The sequence below is a fragment of the Orycteropus afer genome, unplaced genomic scaffold, assembly GCF_000298275.1.
Source record: "Orycteropus afer afer isolate SDZICR_OR568_19922 unplaced genomic scaffold, OryAfe1.0 scaffold00044, whole genome shotgun sequence".
In the NCBI taxonomy this organism is placed as follows: Eukaryota; Metazoa; Chordata; class Mammalia; order Tubulidentata; family Orycteropodidae; genus Orycteropus; species Orycteropus afer.
Window position 1 is genome coordinate 9,280,437 of NW_006921631.1, and position 17,950 is coordinate 9,298,386.

The 17,950-nt window shown below is 39.3% G+C and overlaps 1 protein-coding gene across 1 annotated transcript in view; it reads left to right on the forward strand.

Annotated features, from left to right (window-relative positions):
* The window catches only part of ALDH9A1 (aldehyde dehydrogenase 9 family member A1), a 91,460-nt gene that overhangs the window by 57,344 nt on the left and 16,166 nt on the right, over positions 1–17,950 (forward strand). Inside the window, exons 6-10 of the mRNA XM_007937794.2 lie at positions 534–730; positions 1,395–1,535; positions 8,154–8,342; positions 8,614–8,701; positions 17,209–17,350. Of these exons, the coding sequence (XP_007935985.1) occupies positions 534–730; positions 1,395–1,535; positions 8,154–8,342; positions 8,614–8,701; positions 17,209–17,350 (757 nt within the window). The remainder of the gene's footprint in view (positions 1–533; positions 731–1,394; positions 1,536–8,153; positions 8,343–8,613; positions 8,702–17,208; positions 17,351–17,950) is intronic.

A 17,950-nucleotide genomic window follows, 5' to 3' on the forward strand; every position in this document is an offset into this window, starting at 1 on the left:
GCCAAGTTGACACATCTTCAACTATCACAACACTGTTCTCCCACTCTTTCTAGGATTTCCTGCATAGATCCCCCTCCAAGTGGTTGACAGTGGTAGCCAGGCACCATCTAGTTCATCTGGTCTCATAGTCATATAGGCTGAGGATTGCATGGTGTACCGGTTGCTTGGAGTAATTGTTTCCATGAATCTTTGGTTATCTTCATTCTTCTTTGTTCTGGATGAGGAGAGACCCATTGTTGCATCTAGATGGCTGCTTGAAAGCCATCTAAAGCTATTTAGGATTCCAGTTGCTACTCTCCAAAGTAGGATATGGAACAGTGTTTTGTGTAGTATTTATGTCAGTTGAGCTTGATTTCCTCTGTGACTATGGTCCTGAGCCCACAGGTCCGTACTTATTGATAACATTTTTAGTTGAGGATTTGATGAGGAAGCCAGAAACAAATGGAATCCTTCTTGAATTATCCTCTAGTCTTGTCCTCAAATGATCACAGTCTTAAAAAGTCTTTCAATATTTGTGTCTTGGATTTATGCAGGTAACGCCATGATCTTTAAACCATCTCCCTTCACGCCTGTTTCTGCATTGCTGCTGGCTGAAATCTATACTGAGGCTGGTGTGCCTCCTGGGCTCTTCAATGTGGTACAAGGAGGGGCTGCGACAGGCCAGTTTCTGTGTCAGCATCGTGATGTGGCCAAAGTTTCCTTCACTGGAAGCGTGCCCACTGGCACAAAGGTGAAGATAAAACCAGGATTAACATAAATGGCAATCTAGGTGGGGCAAAGTCAGTCCTACCTGGAGTATATTTTGGAGATGTATCTTCTGATTTGAGCTAGCTTGCATTGAGAATGAGGCAGTAGGTATTACTGAGCAAAGGTCTGAAGTTTACTTCAAGGGGAGTGACGGGAGTACATTTGGAATGTTTAGTAGATTTGTGTTAGACCAAGTAGGGATGCAGATCATCATTTCCTGCCTGTATATTTGAGAGGGCAAGGGTCTGGATTGTTTGGTGACTTAATTCATATACAGCAGTCTCCTCAGAAGGAAGGGTATTTTTTCAGTTTATTTAAGATTGATTATTTTGACCTTAATTTGTGCTCTGAGCTCTGTCAGTCTTCAATACAGTAACAGTAATATAAAAGAGTTCCTGCCTGTGATAGTCATGTGAATTGACAGTATTTTTAAAGAACACCCTTTTCAGGATGTTGAATGCAGTTCTGTGGGTTTTCAGCTTTCTGGAAAAGGGTGTTTTATATGGATGAAGGTTAAAGCATATCAATAAGAATAAGGCTGTAAGCTCTACAGTTCAAGATGAATTTGTAGGTTTCAAGTCTAGTTAACCTATCAGGTAATCTAATTTGTGTTAAACTTCTAAATTCTTTTGTTCTCATTCTGTAAGATCATGGAGATGTCCGCTAAAGGAATCAAACCTGTTACCTTGGAACTTGGAGGCAAATCTCCGCTCATCATCTTCTCAGATTGTGTTATGGAGAATGCTGTCAAGGGTGCACTGATGGCCAACTTCCTTACACAGGGTGAGGTATGTATCTGTCTCTGGGAAACGTTTAAAAGGAATCTCCATCCCTTCCAATCTAACAGCATGTTTTAGTGTTTTGTTTTTTTGATAATTTCTAACTTAAAAGTTGTACATGTAATTCTTGTGTACCTTTGACCGAGATTCCCCAGATGTTAACATTTTACCACACTTTACCATTCTCTTTATCTGTGTAGCTATACATGCATATGTGTATTATTAATTTTTTTTCTGAACTATTTGAAAGTAAGTTGCAGACATAGGCCCCTGATCACTAAATACTTGAGTATGTATTTCCTAAAAAGAAGTCTATTCTCTTACATAAGCACAGTACACTTAGTAAAATCAATTAATTTAACACTGACATAGTGCTATTACTCAATCTGCAGCCCTCATTCAAATGTCCTTTCAGCAGAAGGAAACAATTACACCTCCTTCCTCCCATTGAGGATCCAATCCAGGATGCTTCATTGCATTTAGGTGTCTTGTCTCCTTAGGCTGTTTTATTATGGAGCAGTTCCCCAGTCATTCTTACCGTTCAGGATTGATGTTGTTGAAGAGTACAAGCCATTTATTTTGTAGAATGTCCCTCCTTTTGAATCTTTCTGAGTTTTCATTTTAATTAGATTTAGGTTATACATTTTTGGCAAAAAAAAAAATACTGCAAAAGTCATGTTCTGTCCTTCTCAGTGGCACATAATGTCTTTCAAGTTTCTTGTGGTGATAACTTTGATCACTTCACTGCAAAGATGGGTCTTCACTGAAAAGTTACTGCTTTTGAAACTATCCTATTCTTCATTAGACTTTCAGCCCCTAATTTTAGCATGCATCGATGAGTCTTGGTGGGAACAGTTTTTATTAGGGTGGTCACCAAATAGCCATTTTCCTATTCCATCATTGCTTACACATTTTTTTAGTTCTCCTTTTACTATAATAAATAATTTTTTTTCTCCCCTATTTATTTAAATTTTATTTTGTGATTTGGGTGAGAGTTTACAGAGCAAATTCATTTTCCATACAACATTTTGTTTCATAGCATTGATTGCAATCCCCATAATGTAACAGCTCTCTTCTCACTTCTCCCTGTGATTATCTTTTCCTTCTTTCCTATGCATCCTTGTCATCTGAGCTTTCTCTCTGTGCAAATACTGCCCTTCTGATCTTCCATGTTTCATTGCTCTAAGGAGTGTACCTACTTGGTGTAAATGTTCACCTTATATGCCTGTTTATTGTTTGGCTGGAAACCACGGGAGTGAGTTCAATTCCACGCCTGAAAGGTGACTCGGGGCCTGCTAAAAAGGCAAGCGGGCCACATCTCCTGACCTCCTCTAACCCCACAAGATGAAAACGGAATCACTATCAGTAGCCCAAGGCCTGTTCGTGCAAGGCCAGACATGTTGCCTCCCTCCAGGCCTTTCACCAACTGTTCCTCCCAAAGCACCCACCACCTCTCTCCTGGGTTCAGTAATTCACTTCATTGGTCACACAGAACTCACAGATTATGCGGTTTATTAGAGAAGCACCAGATTACAATTCAAATTCGGGAAAAACACTCAGTCTCTCTCAGCCCGCCGTCTCTCACCCATCAATCTCTCGGAGTCTCTCTCCCAGCAGTGTGTCCCTCGGTGTCTCTTTCAGCAATGTGTGTCTCTTACATCTCTTTCCAGCAGCACATGTCTCTCAGGATCATGTTCCTTCTCAGCAGGACATCCTTCTCACTCAGTAGACAGAGAGACTTCTGCCTCTAGGAGGCCGCCTTTTGAGCCTGGCAGAGTGCCCAACCTAGCCAATCATAACATCAGAATTCTAAGCACCTGAGAGAGAGTGAACTTCCCAGAACATTGCTTTGTGCCACACCCAACAGAAATACCCCAGGTGGATAATGTTTACAATCAGGAGCTCCTCAGTTGCTTACAGCAAATTCCACTGTGGAGTTTACAAAGACTTAACGGCTAGAAAAGCCATACCAGGTAATTTACGACACCGCAGGCCACCCCCTGGCTTTTCTAGCCATTATCCCATCCCTTTTATACTTCAAAAATTCACATCCCCTTCACCATCAGTTTAAGAATAACCATACCCATGAAAGCATGTGAGCCAGCCACTTCATGCCTTTATCTCCCCCATTTTAAATAGCTAATTTTTAATTTGCCCATCCCTATCAAACCAGTTCTCTGAGGAGACAAGCGTGGTCCTTTCTCTCTGGAGTATCTTCCGTTCTGCTTGGAAACTTCAGGCATCTGGATCCATAAACAAGCAAAGTCCAGCCCAGTGCAAGCCATCAAATTGCAGCAACTTAACACCAGCTCAGTGTCAAACATCTTCTTCTTTGTTTGGTTGGGTTCTGGTCAGCTCAGCCCTAGCCATCCCACCTAGGTCATGGGTACCAGCTGCCAAGTTTGGGAGTGACACTCTTCCCTTCACTTCAGACCAGCCAGCACCTTCTCTCACATCTTCAGTCCTCAGGGACTATTTCAATGCCTGTAGGCTCACATCTTATTGCACTTCAGACCAACCAGCCCTTTCTCTCATCCCCAGTCTCCGTGGCCTAGGTTAAAGAGTACCACACTCAGCCCGTTTCTTCTTTGCTGCACTTCCCCCATTTCCACTCAGGTGGTCCCAGGTGGTCACAAGCAAGTAACATACAAGTTTACTACTCACTGGCTTCCTTTAACTTTCAGTCCTGGAAGGGGTTTCTCTCATGGACCATGACTTGTCTGTCTTGATGCACCCAAAACCAGTCTGCTTGCTTGAAATTCAAAGAGCCAAACAGTCAGTATTTTTTCCTCTTCAGGTCTTTATTCAAATGCAAATCTTCTGTTCCCTCAGTAATACTGGGTGGGCTCGCTCAGGTTTTATTCCTAAGCCCCTATACTCTACACACAGGGTTTAAAACAAAAGCCTGTGTTTCTTCTGGGCAAATTCTATTTCCCTTTTTAACATATCCAATCAAGTACTGGCTGAAAGCGGACTTACACACTCTGTTATCCACATACCCCATAATCGTTTCTAATGTACAAGCAGGTAAGAAAACATTCGATAGCCATAGTACATTCAGATAAACACATAATCCAAAACACATAATCCTTTTAAAGACATTCCAGGTTCATCTTTTCACCTTGATTACCATCCCATTCTATGCATATGGCCTTGGGCCTTTCGCTGGGTATAACTAAAAGCCTTAGCCTCTGGATCAATTACCTCCTTTAAGAGGTAACACCAAACAAAGTAACCATCTAAGAATCCAAAGTCTCACTTCCCAGGCCCGTTCCTTCTTTCTTTTACAAAGTCTCATACTTCTATGAGTCTGGAGCCACTTGCAAGGAATCCCACCACTTCTGACACCAACTGCTAAAAAGGCAAGGAAGCCATATCTCCCAACCTCTTCTAACCCGACAAGAGGAAGACAGAATCACTATCAGTAGCCCAAGGCCTATTCATGCAAGGTCAGACATGTTGCCTCCCTCCAGCCCTTTCATCAACTCTTCCTCCCAAAGCACCTACCACCTCTCTCCAGGGTTCGATAATTCACTGCAGTGGCCACACAGACAGTAGTGCGTGTCCCTCGGTGTCTCTCTCAGCAATGTGTGTCTCTGATGTCTCTTTCCCAGCAATGCATGTCTCTCAGGAGCATGTTCCTTCTCAGTAGTACATCCTTCTCACCCAGTAGACAGATAGACTTCTGCCTCTAGGAGGCTTCCTTTTGAGCCTGGCAGAGTGCCCAACCTAGCCAATCATAACATCAGAATTCTAAGCACCTGAGCGAGAGAGTGAATTTCCCAGAACATTGCTTTGTGCCACTCCCAACAGAAATATCCCAGGTGGATAACGTTTACAATCAGGAGCTCCTCAGCTGCTCATAGCAGATTCCACCATGGAGTTTACAAAGACTTATGCCTAGAAAAGCCATACCAGGTAATTTACTACACCACAGGGCCATATCCCCTATTTATTTTTTAAAAAAATTATTTATATCCATATGGAGCCCTGGATTCTTAGTTTATTCTGTGGGTTATAATCCATTATCATTATTATTTATTCTGATGCTCAAATAATTCTAGATTTGTCCAGTGGGAACCCCTTCCAATGACCTTTCGATATGTCCTCATTATTCTTTGGGAGCTCTGGTGGCGTTGTGCCTAAGGCATTTGACTAATAACCAGAAGGCTGGTGATTCAAACCCACCAGCCACTCCTCAGAAGGAAGACTGGGCAAGCTACTTCCGTAGTGATACTGCCTTGGAAACCCAAGAATGGGTTGCTATGAGTTAGATCTGACTCTACCTCAGTGAGTTTGGTTTTTTGGGTTTATTATTCTTTGATCACTTATTTACCTTCTGGCACAGCAAGGTGTTGCAAGTACATCTTGTACTTTCCCTGGTCAAACTCTGGAATCAGTCATTTATCCAAGGAGTCTTTGTTTCATTTAGTGGCAAATGGTATTTAGAAACCAAGATCTGGGTGCCAAGTATACTCATTGCCACTGGAGTATCATTGCTTCTAGGCACTCTCAGAAGCCAGAGCTAAGAATTATGTCTCTTTATGTATGGATGCATTTACTCATGTGCATATCTATTTCTAGATCTCCCTCTGTGTTAATAACCACAATTCATACTGATATTTCCATTTATTGTCCAATACCATAGGGTTCATTTTAACTTAGCCCTACCTCTATTTGTGAGAAATTGGGCTTTCATCATGTACAATGTATGTATTTAATTGCTTAGTTCTAGAATCTAGTTACAGTAGTTTCAGATTTGTGAATCCATACTATTGTGAAAAATAAACCTTCTAACTAGAGTTCAACATATTTTCATGTTTTTTTTTCTTTTTTCCTGTCTTTAGCCTGAGGGATTATCAAAATACTATGTTCAAAAGTTGCTTGAATCAGTCCTCCTTCCCTCTTCAAGTTGCATATGTTTGGTTTAGATAATAGGTTCATTTATTTCTGTACGAACAATGCAGGCTTATTTCCACCCATCCTTGCTGATTTAAAAAATTTGTTTTAATTAAGTGAAATGCTAACATGGTTCTCAATGTCAGAATTTTACAAAAGTGGTCCACTCATAGAAGTGACGTTGCTCCTGGTTTTCCTACCTCATTTTCATCTTCCCCTTTCTTCCCATTCTGTTGCTGCCCACTCTCTGTAGGTTGTTGTTGTGTTATTTGCCATTGAGTCGGTCCTGACTCCTAGCGACCCCTCCTTGGGTTTCCGAGGCAGTATCACTACGGAAGTAGGATTGCCCAACCTTCCTTCCGAGGAGTGGTTGGTGGGTTTGAACCGCCAGCCCTCTGGTTAGCAGGCAAGTGTCTTAGCCACTATGCTACAGTATTTTCTTATTGCTAGAGATATGTTTTCAGGGTAAATTCCCAGAAGTGGTCAACATGTGCAGTTTTATAAGATATTGCCAAATTCTGATATTGCCAAATTCCCCTCCAAAAGGGTTAGACCAATTTGTGTTCCTACCAACACATTTATAAGTGCCTATTTCCATATAGCCTGTCCAATAGAAAGTGTTGTCACAATTTTTAATTTTTACCATATGAGTTAGAAATAGTATTTCAGTATAGTTTTAAATTAAATTCTTCAGTTATAAGTGGGATTGAGTATCATTTGGGGTTTAAGGAATGGGTGTGTATGTGTGTATGTATGTATATGTATCTGAATTGTCTATTCATAACTTTTGTACATTTTTCTTTTGGACTGTAGGTCTTTTTTCCTCCAATTTTTATAGGATTATTTTTTCTTTACTCACATATAGTAAAGTTCATTCTTTCTGGTATTTTGTAGGAAAGTTCACTCTTTTTTGTGTTTTGTAGTATGAATTTTGATTTTCCCTCAATTTTAGAGTTATTTAAATATTAATGATATTAACCCTTTACCTATGATGTATCTTGCAAATTTTGTTTTTCTAGTTTGTCAATTGCCTTGAGTTTGTTTAGGGTCTTTTTTGCTGTGCAAAAAAATTTTAATTTTATGTTGTCAAATGTATCTTTCTTTTTTCATGACATCTAGACTTGGCATAATAGTTAGAAAACCTTTCTTACACCTAGAGAAATTCATCTACATGATTTTATATTTAGATTCCTAGAATTTATTCTTATAGATGGTATGAGATATGTATCTTATTTTGTCTTTTCCAAAGGACTATTTAGGCCATCTTTGCCCCAGTGGCTTGCAATTCCACCTTATCATCCCATAATGCTGCATAAGTACTTGGTTTATTTTTGGACTGTCTTTTCTATTCTGCTGCTCTGATACCATTTGAACAGTACTTGTGTTAATCTAAATAGCCACTTTATGTGAGTTTAGAGATAAACATTGAGTGAAAAGCTCAGTTTTTTATTAGGTTCAAGTCTTCCGTACTTAATCTATTTTTATTTTTCAGTCCCCTCCTACTCTCAGTTTCACTCTTAAAATAAACAGGCAGATTGAGCAGCTGACATGAGGAAATAGGAGAGGTCCTGTGGGTCATATGGCTGTATTAATGGTCTTAAGAAAATCTAAGCAAACAAAAAAGAACTTTATCTGAAAAGACAGACAGTTTGGGCTGTGGGGTGGTATGTTCCCCAGGTACTTGTGTGAGCCTATAAAAATTTAGGCATGTGTCTGTCTGTCCTTTAGGTTTGCTGTAATGGTACGAGGGTGTTTGTGCAAAAGGAAATTCTTGATAACTTTACAGAGGAAGTGGTGAAACAGACTCAAAAGATAAAAATTGGAGATCCCCTTCTGGAAGATACAAGGATGGGTCCCCTCATCAACCGATCACACCTGGAGCGAGTCCTTGGGTTTGTTAAACTGGCAAAGGAGCAGGTGAGAAACAGGTATGGGTGGGGGCATGGGAGGAGGTTTATATTACTCCCTCAGAAGAAGAGGTTTATATTACTCCTCAGGTACTGGCTGTTTTCCCTTTTCCTTTGTTAATATCCATTTGGGTATTAGTATCCAGAGTGATTTTCTCCTTTGTACTTGCAGAGAGGTGACTAAGTATGCGGTTGTTCAAGATAACACTTAACATTTCAGGAATGCATATTGGGCTTGTATGTTTAATATAAAATGTACATTATTTTGTCTTTTCTGATAGGGTGCAAAAGTGTTATGTGGGGGAGACCTATATGTACCTGAAGATCCCAAATTAAAGGATGGATATTACATGAGACCTTGTGTGCTAAGTATGTCCTCTTCTTGTTTGCTTTCAAATAGTTTGAATTAAATGTTGAATGGATACAGAAGAATGTTTATAAAATATATGCGGGATTTCCCACACTGTGCCCTTACCACCCAGATTTAAAAGTAGACATACATCTTTACCTTTGAAGACAGCTCTGTATCCCTCTTCTAGGATGGCCGTCTCTGTTAGTTTGCCTGGGGCTTTTTGGGTATTCATAATTGCTTCGGAAGCTGTTGTTGTTGTTGTTAAGTGCCGTCGAGTCGTTTTCGACTCATAGCGACCCCATGCACAGCAGAACGAAACACTGCCCTATCCCGCGCCAGCCCCACAATCCCTGCTATACTTGAGCTCATCATTGCTTCGGAAGCTAGGAACTCAAAAATTCAAAGTGCATTTTTATAAAAGAGTGATAAATTTTATTTCTTAAGAAAGTTGATGAAGAATGTATATTTCATTTGAATTACAGGTCCATAAATAAAATGAAATGAATTTTCCAAGAAGTATATTAATATTTTAAAAAATTCTAAAACTTCATAATTTTTATTCCTTCCTTTCAATCTTAAAAATCTCCTGCTTTGGAAGATGGAGGAATAGGCAGACAAGCAACACAGACCTCTTCAACAAAGAAAAGAAAAACCAATTGACAGAAATACAGAAGATAATCTTGGAGCCCTGAGCTTTGAAAGGAACTATACAGAAGTGGATTAGGCACCACCTAGTGGAAAAACCTGAACGAAAACAGTGAGTACAGAGAAGGTCAGAGCTGCGGACTGTCAGCTACTCTGACGGGACCAACAGCCTGAATATTTCCAAGTGGTGTTGGGACCTGAGAATTGACCTAGGGATCAGCCGTGGTCACCAAGGGCTGTAGGGACAACAGTGCTGGTGGCCTGTGACTAGGAAGGGAAATAGCAAGGAGGGAGACAACATGAGCTGTTGATTTTCCGCTGCCCGGAGGGCACAGCCATTTTGATCATTTACACGTGGCAGCCATTTTGGATATTTAAAGTGACCGAGGGTGCAGCCACTTTGAATGTTTATAAACGGCAGACATTTTTGATATTTAAAGTGACCGAGGGCACAGCCATTTTGAATGTTCACAAGCGGTGGCCATTTTGGATATTTAAAGTGACCAAGGGTGCAGCCATTTTGAATCTTTACAAGTGGCATTCATTTTGGATTTTAAAGTGATAGCATTCTCATTCGGATTCCAGGGACCTAAGAATAGGCTCTGTTTGCCAAGGTCAGCAGGGCCATACAAGAGGCTGACTACAGGAAAGGAAACGTGGTGAGTGTGTAAGTGCTGTCAACTGCAAGTAGAGGAGCACAGTACCCTGCTTACATAGATAACATACAAAGAAAACAAAAATTGTGGGCAAGTCACTCCAACATACAATCACCAATTAAATATAAACACAAAAACATCACATTGCCTTGGAGATAACAGAGTATCACAGTCTACACAAAGAAGCAAGATAAAACAGGAGAAACAAGGGACCAGGATATAGACCCAAAACACAACCCTGAGGAAGACACAGCATTGGAACTCCCTGATAAGGAATTCAAAGGAATTATATTTAGGTATCTTCAACAGACTGAGAGATTAAGGAAAGCACAGAGAAAAACCTAGAACAATTTCAAAAGATAATACAAGAACAAAATGACAAAATAAATGAAAAATTAGAAATGATACAAAGTCTACCCACAAAAATCTAAAAGATTAATACCAAATTTTCAGAAATAGATAAGACATTAAATGGGTAAAGAGGCATAATTAAAATAGATGGAAGACAGAATTAGTGAGATTGAAGGCAAATGAATACTTCTTTGGAAAGGGATCAATCAGAAGAAAGATCAAAACAAAATAAAGAAAGCCTTATAAGGTTCATGTGGGATACCATCAAAAGGAATAACCTACGTGTAATTGGAATTCCAGAATAGGAAGAGACAAATAAAACCACAGAGAAAATTGTCAAATATTTGTTGGAGGAGAATTTTCCTGGTATGATGAAAGATGAGAGTATATCCATTCAGGAAGTCCAATGAACCACAAATAGGATAGACCCCAAAAGAAAAACACCAAAACATATCATCATCAAACTCACCAAAACAAAAGACAAAGAAAGAATCATGAGAGCAGCATGGGAAAAGCGAAGTTACCTACAAGGGGCAGCCAATAAGACTAAGCTCGAATTTCTAGAGAGAAACCATGCAGGCAAGAAGACAATGGGATGGTATATATAAAACACTGAAAGAGAAAAATTTCCAACCAAGAATTATGTACCCAGCACAGTTGTCCCTCAAATATGATGGTGAAATTAGGACATTTCCAGATAAGCAGAAATTAAGGGAATTTGTTAAAACCAGACCAACCTTACAAGAGATGCTAAAGGGAGCTGTTTGGACAGAGAAGCAACAGCCAACAACAACTGACCCACTAATACACATGATGATATAACCCAGAAACCAACCCAGCTATGGAAGTATCCAAAGTAAATAAGCCTCTACAAGATTGTAAACAGGGAACCAGAGACATCAATTGCCAAATTAGGACAATTACAAACCAAAAAGAGGGAAAAAATTGTGTTGTTACAGAACTTCTAGATGGTAGGGAAGTCAAGATAGAACTGAAAGATAGAACAGACTATTCTAAATTTGGGAAGAAAACTATAAATCACAGGGTAACCTCAAAGGAAAATGATAAACCTTCACATCAAAAAAAAGGACCAGCATAAATATTCAGCAAACACTAAAACAATAGCAATGAAGGAAGTGATAATGCAATTCATAAACAAAATGAGCTCAGCATAGAACATATGGAACAAAGAAATTGACACCACAAAAATGCACATAATAAAAATGACAGCAACAAATTCATTTTTGCCGATCATTACATATCTGGCAAGGGACTTATCTCTAAGATTTATAGTGGAAGAATGGATGACTAAACTGTGGTACATACAGATACTGGAATGCTATGTAGCACTAAAGAATAATTTAGAGCCTGCAAAACACCGCATAATATGGATGAACTTGGAGGACATTATGCTGAGTGACATAAGTCAATCACAGAAGGATAAATACAGTATTAGTTTGTTGTTGTGGAGGGTCAAAGGAAGGTTTATATATGGAGGGAAATTTTGATGGTTGCTAGAGGTGGGAGGGGAGGGGAGGGAACACTGCAAAAAAAGAAAAATAAAATGCATTGACCCATGTCACTTTAGTTTTGTGTATTTCACTGTACATAAATTATATTTCAATAAAATGCATTTAAAAAAAAATCTGCTTTGAACAATCAAGTACACAGTCATCCTACTCTATTCAAATGCAACCATTTCCTACTTACCTCCAAAGTAACCACTATTCAAATGTTTTTAATCATTTTCATGCTTTTCGCAGTCATCTTACAGAATATGTTAGTAATCCTTATACAAATAGTTTTTCAGGTTTCAGAAACTTATATATAGATTGAATCATGCTGTATAATTCCTTATACCTTATCCTGAAGACAAATAAGCTGGTTTTTGCCTCTGAGGTTATGATAGTGATACCAGTTTTCAATACTTGATATTTCATCCAGTTTCATCCTTAACCCTTGCTAAAAAAGATCTATTCGTCTTTAAAATCTCTAAACCTAATATCCATACCATGATTAGTTTGCAGTTATTCAGTGAATATTTAAAGCATAGGAGAAGCTTGTAATTATTGTTAACTGAAATATGTAGGATACAGAATATTGTGTATATTTTTATCTACCATCTATTAAAAACCAAATATATGCATAGCAAAAAGAAGGAATAGAATATACATTATAATATTGATAGTGGTTTACTCTGAGTGCTGGGATTAAAGGAGTTTTTTTTATTATTCTTTGTGCATTCCTGAATATTACATATTTCCACAGAGAATGTGCATTTTACAATTAGAAAATAAAATGTTACTTTCTAAAAAGGTGTGAACCTAGGCAAATGTCAGCCAACTACCCTAATTTTAGTGATTCTCAAAGCCTGCTTTGTGGGCATTGCCTCAAAATCACTTAGAAAACTAGTTTAAAAAAAGGCAGAGTCATGATTTCTGCTCTAGACCCCTGAATGTAACCCTCAGGGGTGGGGTCTAGAGATTTGCATAGTAATAAGCCCCCAGTTCATTTTTATGTACATTGTTGTTGTTATGTGCCATGGAGTCAGACCCGACTCATAGCTACCCCTTTGGGTTGTCGAGGCAGCATCACTACAGAAGTAGAGTGCCCTATCTTCTGAGGAGTGGCTGGTGGGTTTGAACTGCCAGCCTTCTGGTTAGCAGTCAAGTGCCTTAGGCACTGTGCTACCAGAGGTCCTTTATGTACATTAGAATTTGGTAATGACTCCAGAGTCTACTTAAGTTGTTTACTTAAGATTAGGGCACTATTTTGGTTCTCTAGGGCTGCTACAACAGACGTACCACAAACGTATGGCTTTTACAAACAGGGATTTATTCTCTTACAGTTTAGGAGGCTAGAAGGCTGAGTCAAAGTGCCAGCTGTAGGGGCTGAGTGAAGGCCCCTTGACTTTGGGCTGCAGCTCTGCCTCTTGCTCCTCACCCACTGAAGCTGGAGGCTTCTCTTTACTCAGGCAGCTGCTGGCTACTAAGGGTGACAAACCTAGGGTCTACAAGTAAAATGGCACACTCCCAAGATTATCAAGCAGACTGCTAGTTAAATAGTTCCAAGATTGTTAGACAACATTGCAGGCTGCTGAATGAAGACTCAGCTTCATGCAGGGTCCAAGCATGGCAAAAATCTCAAGACCTTCCTCAAAGCTGCTTCTTACATTCTTGGAAGCAGACTGCATCCCTAAGGCAGCTACTCAGCTGCTCCAGTAGATTCCATCATGGAGTTGATTAGCAGTCTTATCATGGGGAATAACTACATCTAACTGCCTAGCCACTCACAAGCAGGCCCAGCCAAGTTGACACACAACCTTAACTACCACAACCGTTAAAGTACAGAGAATGTCATGTTTTAGTCAGGAACCTTTCTTTATATTATATGTCAACTGCTACTTTATACCTTCATCTCTTTTGAACTCACTGAAGCCAGTGCCATATTGCATTACCAGCCTATATAAGATAATAAAATGTTTCCGGAACTATTGTATAATGAATTGTTGTGAGTACTTAAATATTCTGGTTAATGGTTCACCTAAAAATTATATGTTCTGCTGTTCAAAGGATTAGAATGTAATATACTACCCTTAAATGGAAACTAAATACTTCCTCTATCCTTGCAGATAGTGTAGGTGTTCCCAAAGTGCACTGTAACTACTAGGTGAATATTGTGCTGCTCTTACTTTGTGTACACAAACTCTAATCTGTCTCTTAAGAGATTTTAGAATGCTCATCTTTTTACATAAGTGAGTTGTTAGTTTTTAGACATTTTGGCTAAAATGTCTGGTGTGTATAGCTGGATTCTCAAGCTGTTTCTGCCCCCACATTGTTGGACAAATGTAACATACTTTCATAACCAGCATTTCTTTCTACATGCAGTGATTACCAACATTGAAATAAGATGCCCCATTCATGTCTGCAGCACTTCTTTTACACCTCTTTGTAGTCAGGCCTCACTTGATGTTGACCCGTCCTAGGATCTCTGTTTGCTACTGTATGTGTGCTGACAGAGGGTACAGAATGGTTGCTAGAGGAGAGGATCAGACTGGGCCACCAGAGGAACTCTGAGCAGACATTTCCAGCCTTTGATCTGACCTCTGGGGTTTTCTGTCAGCAGGAATCTGACTTTGAATGGATCAGGAGTCCCAGTGTAGTAAAGGATGGGTCAGGAGCCATGTGTGTCACAGGGCAATAAGTGAACTGATGGTAGCCTGACATCTTCTCCTGGTCTGTCTGTCCTCTGTAGTAGTAAGTTCTGAGCTGTGGACTTTGAATACAAGGCTTCTTGAAAGACAGACCTTGTGCATTACCACGCAGTGGAACAGATTGACTGAACCAGTCCTAGGGCAATGATGTACTCAGTTGCAACACTGGCCAGAGCTGAAAAGCTTGTGCCCATTTTTTTTAAAGAAAAGGATTATTAAGTTTTTGTAGTATTTCTAGCTTTGTAGCTTTCCTATTTGGAGAAAGAAAATAAAATCTTTCCAATAAAAAAAAAAGATGTTACTCAGGTACAGTACAGATAAATGCATCCCTCCCTTTGAGAATTACTGGGGTTTAGATTGGACATCTAAATATATGAGCTTCTTTAGATAGACATATTTAAAAATATTGAATGTGAGTTGAATCATTTTCAGGAATTAGCCATTTAAAGGAACTCAGTTACATTTTTTGTAAAAAAGTGAACACCCTCTAATTTATTTCTAAGTTTATGTTTTTATATGAATTTTCTCTTTTTTTTTTTAAATAAAATTGTTTCTAATTCTTACCACTTTACAGAGAGTCATTAAGAAAATTTGGAAAATACCTGAGAAAATACAAAGAAAATATAATAGTTATATATATGTGTGTGTGTGTGTGTGTGTGTATGAACAGAAAATTAAGATGATGTATATAGTTTGTGAGCTTTTTATCATGAACATTTACTCATTAAATATTCTTATAAAACACTGTATTTAGCAACTTCATGTAAGTTCATCTTTAGGATATGTATAGTTCATATGATCCTGTCCTCTATTTATTACTATTTTTTTAATGTGATTTGGGTGAAAGTTTATAGAGCAAATCAGTTTTCCATTCAGAACTTCATACACATTTTGTTTCATGCCGTTGACTATAATCCCCAGTGTAATAGTACTCATCCCACTCTCTCCCTGTGTTTCCCATTTCCATTCATCCTTTTTTTCCTGTCTCTCTCTGCCTTCTGAACTTTGTCTTTAGGCAAATGCTGCTCTTTCGATCTCAAATGGTTGATTGTTCTGAGAAGTGTATACTTCCCTGGTATTATTGTTCACCTTATAGACCTGTTGGTTGTTTGGCTGAAAGTAGAGCCGTGGAGGTGAGTTCAGTTCCAGGCTTGAAAGGTGACTTGGGGCCTTTGTCTTGAGAGTTCCACCGGTCTCTGACTAACTAATAAGCCTGGTCTTTTTTATGATTTTGAGTTTTGTTCCACATTTTTCTCCCACTCCATGCAGGACCTTCTGTTGTGATCCCTTTCATAATGCTTAGTAGTGGTAGCCGGGCATTATCTAGTTCTCCTGGCCTCAGGGTCAGGGAGGCTGAGGTATACATGGTTCACTAGTCCTTTGGACTAATTGTTTCCATGTATCTTTGATTTTCTTCACTCTTCTTTGCTTCAGACAGGGAGAGACCAATAGTTGCACCTTAGATGGCCACTCACCACCTTTTGAGACCCCAGTTCCAGCTCACCAAAGTAGGATGTAGAATATTTTCTTTGTAGACTATCTTGTGCCAGTTATCCTCGATGTGCCTCGAGACTGGGGTCCTGAGCTTCCTGGCCCAGTGACTAACTCCCTCAAGATGTTTAGTTATAACTAAGAAGTTTTTATAACTTTGCCTGCTTTTATCTTCATAAATACATTTGTTGTTGTTGTTTTTGTTCTGTGCCATCAAGTCGGACCCGACTCATAGCAGCCCCTCCTTGGGTTTCCGAGGTGGTATCACTACAGAAGTAGATTGCCCAGCCTTCCTTCTGAGGAGTGGCTGGTGAGTTTGAACCACTAGCCTTCTGGTTAGCAGTCAGGTGCCTTAGGCACTATGCCACCAGAGCTCCCAAATACATTTGTTGTTGTTGTTATGTACTGTCGACTCAGACCCGACTCACAGCGACCCCTCCGTGGGTTTCTGAGGCAGTATCACTACGGAAGTAGATTGCCCCGTCTTCCTTCCTTCCGAGGAGTGGCTGGTGGGTTTGAACCGCCAGCCTTCTGGTTAGCAGTCAAGTGCCTTAGCCATTATGCTACCAGAGCTGCAAATACATTTGTAGCATGTGTAAATACATATGTAGACATAACCTCTGTGAACCCATTTGCCTTCAGATATCTGTTTAGCTTGGGTGTGTCTGTGTATCCACTCACAGATTATTGCTAGTACTTTTACAATAAAAGTACTGCAGGATTGTGGATGTGATAGTATTTCTCTCTGTTCACTTGAACTCTTGTGCTCCTCCCAGTGGCTTGCTTTGCCTTGATCATTTTGTGGTGACCTCCTCCTCATTATTTGTCTTCTATTTTAGATAGTTTGTTGCTTCTAGTTTTCACTGTTATAAGTAATGTGATGAATATCCTTGTATCTAATTCTTTGTTCACCTCATTAGCTATTTCCTTATGATGAATTCATAAAAGATTTAGAATCATAGAATCAAAGGCTTTATGAGACTAATCCAGATAATTTTAAATTGTCATGCAGAAAGGATATTCCAATACATACTTAAAGCATCAATGTCATACTGAATTTTTCTAAGCTGTATTTCACTGTTGACTATGAACAATAAGAAGACACATTTTCAAATGCCAGGAATAATCATTCTTCCACTGAAGTTTGGTTTTATTATAATGCTTACAGCTAATTGCAGAGATGACATGACCTGTGTGAAAGAAGAGATCTTTGGGCCCGTTATGTCCATTTTATCATTTGACACTGAAGCTGAGGTCCTGGAAAGAGCCAATGACACCACTTTTGGACTAGCAGCTGGTGTTTTTACCAGGTATGTGGGGAAAGGCACCCAAAGCAGCTTTGGAGGAGAGGACTACAGAGATATCTAATTGATCTTTTTCCCTCACTGGAATTTGTATTAGCCACCAGCATTTTCTGTTTGCTTCAGGTTAAGTCAAGGTATAAAACAGCATGTTGTAGTTTGTCATGAATGGTCAGAGAAACTATCGACTATATTGAGTGTACATTGAGCTACAAACTTTGCTGATGAAAAATCTATCTTTTTTATTAATTTACTTAATAAACAATTTAACATTCTGAACTAAGTGAAGTATCTGGTTAGGTGTCTGTTGAAAACTTACAGGACAAGGAATTTAGAGACCTGTAAGTGTATAGATACTGGGCAGTAGTCTTCAGAAACATGATTTTGAAAAAATTTTTAATGTGATTTTACTGTGATTTGGGTGAAGGTTTACAGAGCAAATTCACTTTCCATACAGCAATTCATATACACTTTTGTCTCATGACATTGACCACAGTTTACCACAATGCAACAGCTCCCTTCCTACTTCCTCCCCATAGTTACCTCTTCAAAGTGTCTATCCCTCCATAAACTCCTGCCCCCTGAGCTGTCTCCCTGTGCATAAGCAGC